Below are 11,876 nucleotides of genomic sequence, written 5' to 3'. Positions count from 1 at the left end.
AATTCTCGATTATTACTTCGAGACAACGATTCGAGGTGAAACATTGGGACACTGCACGATATGATGCTTTAAAATCGCCACTCGACACAGAAACTTCAGCCAAAGTGTCCTTGTGTGTGTGTGTCCTTTAAAAGAATATACAATACCAATCTCTCTTAAAGAAATTAGCAAACCTTTTAAAAAAGGGTCACGCGAAATATTAGTCAAAAATTCCTTTCGATCTGTTTAGCGATCGTCGACCATCCTCAACGCTTTTTAAAGCGATTCTTCTAAAAAAAAATAATTTCTACTTTCTTCATATCTTTTATAATCATCCTAATATCATCCTAATAGTAGGATATTATAAATTGTATTTTGTTAACAATTCTTTCATCTAATTTTTCAACTAGCACTGCTTTTCAATACTAATCGTTAGAAAATCCCTAATTGGATACGGCGAAAATTTTCAAGTTCTTTTCCCTAAAAAATTATATTCTGTCCATCTCAGATTTCTTAGGATCTTCGTAATGATAGTAGAAACGTTGACATATCTGTTTTATAATTGTTATCGTAATATTGCTTGACAGGTTTCCGAATATTAATTACTGGAAAATCTCCTATTGAATCGAATGAAAATAGCGACCAGCTATAAACGCTAATAGAAGGAAACATCTTGTTCGTCGACAGAAATTGACGATCCCAGAATTCACATACGATGTGGCGGATCGTTAAAAGCATCTCACGTAATCACCCCTTACGGAATGTCCATTTCGTATACCGTATATAAAGCTGATCGATCGGGGTATGTGTTTCTTATTAAATGAACTTGATGGATATCCCGTCGTCGCGTCTGATGACGCATGGACAACGTATCACACACATATGTATATGTATACACGATATGCATTATTCATCGACCGGTATAGATACTTTACGCGATACTACTCGTGCTGCATGCACGACAATCGTCTGGGAATAATGACGCGAAACGATCTCGTCCTGCCCACTTGTAGCTTCGTTATATGTAAATTCTTCTTTCGTTCGACGATCCTGTAATTCTTTATAACGTCGTGAATATCGGTCAAAATTTTTCCTTCTTCTTTCGTTTTTTTTTTTTTTTTGTTGATATGGAAGGAAAATTTTGCAGGATAATGAAGGTCTATCAATACTAAAATTATCAGAACGATCAAATGGACGTGTTCATGATTTTTATAGAAATTTTATAGATTCATAACGATGCGCCTTTGGGATTTGTTTCTTCCTACACTTAGTACTTCTTCTTGATTCTTCACTTCTCCTTTCATCTTGATTTTCTTGCTGCAAATTTTACACCCTAGTCGTCGGTAATTTTATTCGCTAATTATTCTTTCATCAAGTAACTTTATTATAGTATTTTGAGAAAGACTTTAGCGTAGGATTAAAACAAAAATCGGTAATAGTTTGGTATCTTTTGATAACAGGAGAAAGATGATTCAGAATTTCGCTAAAAAGTTTATCCTTTAAAATTTTGCTTCTTCCAAAATTTTAATACCGCACTGTCACGTCGTTTGTTTCGCTGATATCGATTAGGTGAAGAGAAATAGAGGAATCCGACGGATCAAGGAAGTAATCGACGTGGCCGGAAAAAGAGTGGCGGTACCGGGGTATAATAAACAACCCCGTGTATCGCGTAGACGAGATATTAATCGTTGGAAATTTATGTACGTTTCATTCGGCGTACATCCGCGATGATGGCGTACCGTCCTCATGCATAGTGATAAGTTGGACCAAGCTGTTCGTACGAAGCGCGCAATAACATGCAAATAAATAAATTCGCGGCGTCGCTTTGTGCAACTGACTCACGCGCCGCGTTAATTACACTTTCTTAATCTAATTTCCGATTACGCACCGTTCTCAGCTACGCCGATACGTTCTGGTTGCTTCTACGAGCGAATCACATCACGTTTCACGGTTGTTAAACCTCTCTTCGCCTGCTTTTTCTTTTCTTTCTCTTTTCTAATTTAAAATTCTATAACAAGGGTGGTTAGCATAAAATAGTGTTGTTGCGAGTGAATTGAATGTTCTCGAAAATTATACAAGATTAACGCAATAGCGTCGCGCAAGATGTCAAATTTTACTGAACACGGTTGTTTCTCAGAATCGAAACAAGGAGGACTTTGAATAAATTAAACGGAGATCTGTCGTCGAATCTTCGTTACGATATGTGGTAACGTTAATACATTCTTAGCCTGTAGAATGAATTTATAATTGTACAATTTTTCTACAGTATCAATTGTTTCTTTGAACCAATAATACTCTTTTAGTCCTTTGAGATATAATTACAATTTGTTCAAACATAAGATGTACCGAAACAATTTTTTAAAATCGACTGGCAAATTTCATCGCTCGTAATTGCAATTCTTAGCATAATTTTATCACAAGTTTCCCTCTTATCTTTCTTGAAAATTTCTAACACCCTTTTGAACACGTCTTGAATGAAGATGACCTCTTCTTGATAATGAGTAAAATGCGATGAGAAAGTTGAAGACGATCGTTACCTGGAAGCCATCGTAAGTCCACGAGCCGAACTTCATGACGCACGTCTGCTCGTCGAACGGGAAGTATTCTACGTCGATTTCGCAGGAAGACTTGTATATGGCCGGTGGCTTCCATTCGACCCTCCCTGTGTAATTTAACGTCGCCTTCGTTGCCAGCGTCACCTCGAAATTACCGTCGGCACTGTTCAAATCAAATAGATCAACCATTATAATTAATTGTATATCGATAAAACTGTCCTTTGATTTTCAAGAAGATTTTCAAAGATAATACTTTTGTCGATTGTTTGGAAATTAAGTGGGGTTTAATTAATAACGGAATTTTTAATTAATAGTTTTATTTGTTCAGTTGTATTTTTTTAACGTTAAAAGAAAAGAGTATATATATTATATTATTAATGAAAGTTTCAACTAACAATGGAATTTTTACTTAATTTCTGACGACGAGGAACTTTTATTCTCATATTGTACGAAATCTTATTTTTTTATTTTCAACTTGTCAAATACGAGAAATTTTATTTCTTATGAATTTATATGTAATATTATGAAATTCTAAAATATATTATAATATTGTAAATAAATAAATTATAATATTATAAAATATATAATATTATTAAATTTGCCAAATTTTTGTTTATTCTTGAATCGTGATATATTAGTGAAATTTTATGTTATATTATTTAATATCGGACGTTTGTTGAATATTAGCCAATGAAGTAGCAAGAAATACGAGTAGAATTTCATAGGGCAGAGGATAAATCGAGTTTGCTCCGTTATGAAAATTCCAAAACTAGGAGATTACTCGTGGCAGTTCGCCAAGTAATTCTAGATGGTCTTTTATGTCTTATGCCCTCTACAAAGTTAGATCCATTAAGGAGTAGCACTAGATATTAACGTAATTTGCTTGGTGACGAAAAGAAGGCCTTACTTGTTATACAAAACTATATCGGGCCTCCATATATGATCGGATGGCACGTGCAACATCTCCACCCCACCATATTCCTTTGGATCCCACTTTAACTTGTAATCGTACCATGACTGCAACAAGACACATTTCAATGATTTTATAAAAACAATGTACATACTTTCAGGGGAAGTATGTTTGAATTAATTATTAAAGAAATCTGATAAAAAATCCTAAAGTACTCGCCAAAGGAAATACTAAGTATACTTAATTCATATAAATTTACAAATCAATACTTTCCATGTAATATATATCATTTCGTATTCCTTTTGATAACAATGAAAACAATGAAACAAATCAACCCATTGAAGAATTTCAGAATACATATTAACGTAGTAAATGGAAAACATCTTCTTACATCTTTTGTAAAATACGAAATAGAGTTTTCTGCCTTACTATGATTTCTCATCGACAATAATTCCTCGATGCGAAACGATATTTTTTCTTACTTTTTTTTTAATCGACATATACATACGTATGTATTTACAAATGGCGTTCATTATCTATCGTTTAACATATTGTCACGATGTACACACTTATCAGCCACGCCTAAAAAAAGACTACTCCGACACGATTAATAATTATAAGTTTCATGTAAATACATTGATCAATCGTAAAGTCACGAGCCTTTCTTTCTCCTCTCGATGAATACCATGTACCGTTAGTGTTGGATTATTATTTTGTAACACCGCGCATATGTATAGAGCTGAATAAAATTCAAGGAGAAAAAAAAGAAAGAAAAAAGAAAAAGGAAAAGAAAGGAAGCCCTGATGAAATTAAGCGCAACGCCGGGCTAAAAATATTCAAGGGGCAAATTATGAAGCAGAGGGTGGAAGCATGCCCCAGAATTGTATTTCCCGTATCGTTCGTGTGTGCGATTATCGTGCGGCCGTTTGTTCTTTTCAGCTTTTTCCACGACGGATTGTTTCCGTGAAACTCGGCCTGCCACGAGCAGCAGGCTTACTTTGTTCGCGACGTTGAACAGTTTTGACGTCTGTCAGCCTCTCCGTCGGATCAGATCCCGGGTGAAATTAATTAAAACGAAAGGAACGATGAAACACGCCGCTGATGGGATATATGCCGGGCAAAATGCCCAGGATTACACGTGTATGCCTTGTGTATGCCACTGTTTTGGATATCTTGGGGAGAACGTGACAGAATAAAAAGAATAGTGGTATGCAAAGCTTAAAAAACGAACGACAAACGAATATCAAAATGATAAATATCAAAGTTATAAATGTTATTGTAAGTGATCGAGGGATTGAAAGGAAAAACGATACGAACGATGAAATCTTTAATATTGTCACTTTCCGTCTAATTGTATTTTTCTAAAGTCAAGAATTATCCCAAGTTCGAACAAAATGTAAAAAGATATAGTTATTAATACGTATAATTTTTTATTTCAATTTTGTCTTCAGCATATTTTTACGAAACTCTTTTCGTTCGATAAAATGAAAGAAAGATTAAAATAGAAAAATTTGAATTTTAGAAAAATTGAACTGTTATAAAGGAACGTGTATGCCGAGGAACTTTAAAACACATCACTAGACACTGGTGGGCTTTTACGTACTTACGAGAAAGTTAAGTGCGTCAAATTGCGCATAATACGCAAAGTATAGCACTTATTGTAACATCCTGCGGCTGGAACAAATTCCTTTAATTGTGTTTATAAAATTAAAAATTTTCATAAATATCCTCAGTCTGCATATTAGTAAACGCACTTATGAAAATTTCAGAGACTTTTCCACCGAATCCCCCGAGTATAACAAATGAAATCCTTTTTCGATCGATCGACACGAATAACGTTATACGACTCGACTTACTTTTCGCAGGTGGAAATGTTTTCAACGTTTGAAACGTCTCGCATATTTTTGCGTTGGAGAGAAAAAATATAATGAAAGAACGATAGGAAAGCAAAAAGTGATTGTATAGAACTGTACGTCAGGCTAATTGACAGAGGGGATCGCAGAGAGCATGCGACAGAATGTTAATTAACGCGAAGCAAGGAAAGTCTTTTCTGGATATCTCATTTATGAGAGAAAAACAGTGGGAAAAGGAAAAACAAAGCGAACCGATGAAAAATAGCAAGTTAGTTCATTCACTGACGAATTTGGAAAAGTATTCGACAAAGTTATTCTACTTTATACAATCTTCCAATTTTTTCAAATAATTAAACGATTGAATAATGAAACACATAAATGATCGTGTGATTTCTCGATAGAAAAGAAATCCAATAAAATTAGCGAAGAATGGTGGCAGAGAACGAAACTGTGTTTAACCAATGTCTGATCAGTGATCACTGAACTATATGTCTGACCTATATTATTTGATACCACTTAATTCCTCAAGCTACACATTCTACAACGTTTGCTAGACAGAACGTTAAATCTTTTCAGCTTGTCTATTCTCCGTAAGTTACCTAAGCCTCTAAATGCTTGTGTCATATGGGGAAACATCATATGTATAAACATTATCGACAGATAAATACTCCATTCTATCCCAGTGCTATTTCTCTTGATACGTATCATTTCTTGGCCATTTAATGACGATGCATAAGCTGTTAAAGTAGATACAGTCGATTTCTAACGCTGGAGATTACGATCTAACAAAAAATGATCATACTTTTTGTCGTTGATGAATGCGTAACACAATACGTAAAAATATAGAAAATACCCAAAGTACATTACCCTTTACGATACTTCACAGGTATTCACAATTTTCTACCTAAGTTTCAATTTGTACATTATACTTAGAAATATTCAGATTTGCGTAAATATCAGTCAAGTAGTAAATATATAGAATCTCATAGTGACTAGTATCATGAAAGATTTGGTAAAGACAAAGTGCTGGAAGATGCAAGTCTATAAATTTCACGGACGTAATTCCTACGGTAATACTCGAGGTACCTTTACGCTAGAATTTCAAGCTCTTACCGATTAAATCGATGGTGGAAACAGCGGTTCGAAGGTCAACTGATAGGCAAACAAACGAAATTCGACGGAAGCTGCCCCCTTTTCGTTCGAGCGTTTGTTACACGTGGCCGAAGCTCCATTAATATATGCGGGAGCACAGAGTCCCAGCGAACCATCAATATTTGATCTGATTATATATCGGTTCTCGTCTTTATGTACTTACGGTCGTTACCTGGTGACGCTGTCTAACAGATTAATGGCCCGCAAGTACCGCGTATCCCATCAGCTGCGATCGAATACGATTCATCGAGGCGATCGCGGATCCAATTAAGAGAAATTGAGCGTCAAAAATGGACGAGCGTGAAAGCCAAGGCAAACACCATGGATCGATTTCACGTTTTGTATTATAAAATTGCCGATCATAACATTTGTCTTCTGATTACTTTTGTTATTTTCAATATTTTCCACGTTTCATCGTCAGTATTTTGAGGCTTGATTAAACTACATAACGCTCATGTTGGTGTGAGACACGGATACAGCTAACTCATCTTTTCTACTAACACATCTTTAACACGTATGTTTAATGAAAGATCATATTTTCATATTGATGAAGGCACTTGGTTTCTTTTAATTTTGTATCTCGTCTTTCGTATTTTATTGTACTGAAAACATAAAATACAATGTTAGAATTACGAAATAAAAAAACATACATTATTATATAGCTAAGAAACAACTGCAAGAACAATACGACAATTTCTAGAAATTTAATTACTTTATAGTAACCAAGTAATCAATATAAAATGGGCCACCTTCTACAAATTATTCTTTTTAATCATCTAAATTCTTCTTTTCAATCGTCTGTAACAATTATCTTTTCGCTGTTCGCTTGTAACTTCTCTGCTATCGCTAATTTCGTGTAAGATAACGATAAAAAAAGGGAGAAGAAGGAGGAGGGATGAAATGGATGCACGGAAACGGATGCGAATCTGTCTTACGTAATCTACCGTTTGAAAGTGGGTTGCACGGTTCACCGGACTTATTTTGTGACTCTCGAGTGGAAGCTTCTGTCTGATTTTCGTTTTACCGACTATCCGCACATATTCGTGTGCCCGTTTATATATTCGCGCAAAACAATGCCCGGTGCTGCGACTGGAAATGAAACTTATGCAACCGGAACCAAGTGCACTCTATGTTTTTTTTAGACAGAATTTAGTTAAAGGCAAAACGCGTTGTAAGATACATCAAGTATAAAAGATTATTTCCTCTCTCTCATGCATGTAATGTGTACACGTACCTGTTCCACCCAGAGGTTCGTCGTCATGATTTGATTTTTGAGATTCTGCAAAGGAGCAAGAAGAATGATCCTCTTTTTTTTTGTTTCAAGTTTTTAAGTAGTATTTCTTGAAAAATAATAATATCATTCGATAACAGCAATGTCTAATGACAACGGTACACGAGCAACGTTTAAGAAGCAGAAGGAATAATTCTCTTTTTCTCAAGTTTCTATCAGTTTTCGAGAAATGGAAATAGTATTTGATAACAGTGATGTTTAATATAAACCGTAAAACATTTAAGACGCACAAAGAATAACACCCTTCTTTTCTTTCAAAGTTTTTTAGGGTTTTTTGAAAAACAATGTTATCTGACAACAGTAATGTTTAATGAAAACAGTGTAATATCTAAATAAAAATGTAATATCTCGGAAACGATAATATTTCCCGTTCATCTTTGTAATGAAATATATATTTTTATAAGTATAACTCGCTTATTTCTAACATGCTTATGTCTTTGAACCTAATTTAATGTTTCCTATTTCTCAACTATGTGAAAGGTGGACTTATCGCGTTTACTTCGTGTTACCTTCGTTTGCCAATTAATTTAAAGTGAAACTTACAACATCGATCAACTGCGAGAGTTTGAGCTTGATTTTAACGGTGAGGGCGTCTGTGACGTTGACCACTGGACGAACCAGCTTGTTGTAATTCGACAGGAGGTCGTCGTACAATCGTTTCGCATCTGGATTTCCTGAGCATCCTGAAACAAAATCGAGAAAAGGAATAAAAAATGACAGACAAATTGCAGACCAATCTGATCGATATATTGGAAAATCATTGGCAACTCGAGTTCCAAACGATTTTCGATAAAAGGCTAGGGGTGGTTTAACGCTTTTTTGTAGAGAATGGCCGATTTATCTCTCACGCAGAAAGGCAAACAGACTACAATTTGGCTTTCGAACGGGCTGATACGAACAGTTCGATCGAGCAATGGAAAGGGGATGAACAATTTTGACCGCTTAATACGCGAAAGCCACGCAATTCTACTGGATGTTCCTGTTATTTTCGCGTCTTTCGAGGCTGTGATTTAAAACGTTTCGGTATTTAATCGTGGAGAATCGTTGCGTCGAATTTTATATCGATGCCGAAATCTCTGTTTAGGTAATTTGCATTCGCAATGCAAGTACCGATAATCGACCTTCACAATACTATTCTGATTTCTTTATTGTAATAAAGAAGCTTTTAATGAAGTAGTCATTTCTTTATTGCGTTCTTATTTTTGTACGATAATTACGGAAAAATTTGAAAAAATGTTCCCGATATCGGCATTATTTATTTAAACGTTATCGTCTGTGGTAAGACAAAGAAATAAATATTCAAGATATTTCTACTGACCCAGGCAATACGAAGTATACCGACAAACATTTGATAAACAGACTCTTTACTCACGTTGGATCTTCCCGTATCAAGTTTTAAGAAAACTGCATGTTACATGTATTTGTTGATATTTGTTCCGAATCCACGTTCAAACGCCGCACTGTGCAATGTAATTAATATTCGAACACAACGATGGCGTCGAGGATACAGAGGATTCTGTAGGATCATGTATTTATTCCATACGTTAAACGCGATCCCCGCAACTGATTATAATTACGACCGATTAAGCCACAGGATAAAACGGATGCCAACGGCGATTTCGTTAGCGATCTTTGTTCAATGATACCATTAATTTTGTAATAGATTTCGTTGGCAGGTTTCTCTCCCTCTCCACCGTACATGTTATTTATCGTTTCCGAACATAATATTACCGATGTTTTACGAGTTCCCTGGAGCGATACCAGGATAGTTCATAATACGCGTCAACTGTATACGAACCAACGCTGGCTACAATTTCGGTTTTGAAGCGGTGCCAGAATATTTACGGTACACCTTGCACACGCTTGACGATCTTTGTGATTCGTGATGCATTGTTTTGCAATATTCCACGAACCGCTGTTCCACCGACAAGACGTTGTTTTTTTCGTTTTATTTTAAAACGCGATAAAATTTCGTTTTGGACTTTTAATCCCTTAAGGTCCAAGTTTGCAATATTAGCAGATTAATCCGTGATATTAGTAGCTGGGTTTTATGAGTTTAACCATTAAATATAGACGCCCGTATCTTTGCTATTATCACAGAGATATAGTCTTTCAGGTTATTTAATAATTTCATTTATTAAATCACTGTATTATAAAAGGCTAAAATTCTTTAGGAAATTGCGAATAAAAATATAACTTTCATTTCGGAAAAGATCTTCCGATAAAATTTTATGGATAAAGGATTAAACAAAGGCGAGTTTTCCTATAATTTAGCTCTTAAGGGGTTCAAGATAAAAACATATGAAATTTCTCCGAAAATATCGTACATATATATATATATATATATATATATATATATATGTATATATATATACTACATTTCAAGACGAGCGGAAGATTGAACTGGTTTGCAGAGAGAAACTCGCTCGTGATATGTATAAGCGTATTCGTGGAAATATCTCTGATAAGCGAGAAATGTGTTGCGAAATCTGAAAGATGCCTGGAAGGAATCGCGGACAGGTTGGAAGGAAATGTGAGAGAAGTTGATACGATATCTCGAAGGAATCGATCAGAAATCATCTACGCAACATCGCGCAGCACAACGAAATAAATTCGAACGATTAATCTGTGTCACATACGTAACAGATATCGCGCGTCGTTCGTATAAATGACTATTTTATTTTCAGCAATTATTTTTTACACAAACCGATAATCCTCTTCCCCGAGTAATATAAAATCGAAGAATTTCGCGTCTTTTTGTTAAGTTTTTGGCGAATTCGACGTTTAATAGGGATTATAGATAAAATTTCATCCTACGTGAATTTTATTCATATTATTTTTCAATATTGCGCTACTATATATATAATACTATCGCAATATTATTTGCAACCACTGCAGACAACGGCTTTTCATTTAATATCGGATAGTAATAATCCAACCCAATCTAAAGTAATAGTAAACATTTAATTGCATTTGTCTGATTTTATCGCTTTTCTAAATATAATACCAAATATACCGAGGTGAAATTTCAGCCATGATACAATGATTAACGTGATAACGTGATTAATCAACAGCTTTTAAGGGCTAAAATAGCATTGCAAACTCGGCGAAGTCGTGTACGGTGTATTCGTAAATAATATATTCACGATGACGTTTCCATTTGAACGAAATCACGAGTTTCGACCGTCACGTAATACGTTGGATCAGAGATGTAATGATAACCTGTAGCACGAACAGATGGCCATCGATTCGATCGCAATCTTTCGTGAGTAATCGGTTAACTAGCCGGAAATTACGTGCGCCTCGAACGTGCCCGACTTGGTTTTCGAGGAAGCGGATGCAAGCTGCATGAATCGCGGGCCCGCGTTGGACTTACACGAATGAATTCAACGTTTCAATCGTCCGTCTGTTTTAAAAGCTCCAAATAAAACTACTCCAACATCGAAATATTCTTACCACTCTTTACCTACGATAAAACGTAGTAAAAGAAATCTCCATTTTTGTTACTCGAAAAATAATTAATTGTAATATGATAGTAATTAAATATGTAGTAATTTAAATATCTTCTAAAGCATCCTGGTATAATTAAATAATAATTTCAACGTCGAAAACTTTAACGCTAGATAATACTTTCGTTAGTTTTAAAGCTTCATCGATAGCGGGACGAGTGAAATCTGCCTTTTTACAATCTGTTCGACGAGTCTTTCGGACATGAACGACGTGGAAACGGAACGAAGAAGCATTCGTTATCGACATCGCGACGATTAATAAAAATTTGTTCTGTCCCTTTAGAGATAGATTTTGACTATGGTTTAAACGTTAATGGAATCAAACGGACACAGTAGTTTTTCTCATCTCCGACGATCACAGCGGAGACAGAAGAGCTGGAACACTGCTGGGGATTTTGACTGGAAGCACAAAGCCTTTGGTGGTTGGCCAATTGGAAGAGAGACTGTGTCAGTCGTGACCGATTACTCTTATCTCTCTGCTGGTTTCTGTTTCTCGTTGAAGGTTTTTTAAAAGCCTGTTCGATAACCGTATCCTAAAACGGCGTTTTAGCTTGTCAATTATTGCGATTCGAAGCTTGATCTTTGCCAAAGTAAATATACAGATACCGATGTTTAATGTACAGAAAG

General features: G+C 35.3%; 1 protein-coding gene across 4 annotated transcripts in view; it reads right to left on the bottom strand.

The window, feature by feature from the left end:
* The window catches only part of LOC100746196 (acetylcholine receptor subunit alpha-like), a 102,388-nt gene that overhangs the window by 10,479 nt on the left and 80,033 nt on the right, over window positions 1-11,876 (bottom strand). For all 4 annotated transcript variants that reach the window (XM_024371414.2, XM_012392170.3, XM_003493779.4 and 1 more), the window contains 4 exons: window positions 8,284-8,423; window positions 7,684-7,728; window positions 3,442-3,551; window positions 2,517-2,697 (listed from right to left, as the gene is read on the bottom strand). In XM_024371414.2, the coding sequence (XP_024227182.1) occupies window positions 2,517-2,697; window positions 3,442-3,551; window positions 7,684-7,728; window positions 8,284-8,423 (476 nt within the window). The remainder of the gene's footprint in view (window positions 1-2,516; window positions 2,698-3,441; window positions 3,552-7,683; window positions 7,729-8,283; window positions 8,424-11,876) is intronic.

This window comes from Bombus impatiens, unplaced genomic scaffold (assembly GCF_000188095.3).
Source record: "Bombus impatiens unplaced genomic scaffold, BIMP_2.2 scf_1293, whole genome shotgun sequence".
NCBI classification, from domain to species: Eukaryota; Metazoa; Arthropoda; class Insecta; order Hymenoptera; family Apidae; genus Bombus; species Bombus impatiens.
Note: the sequence above shows the minus strand (reverse complement) of the source record. Positions and strands in the feature narration are given on the sequence as shown.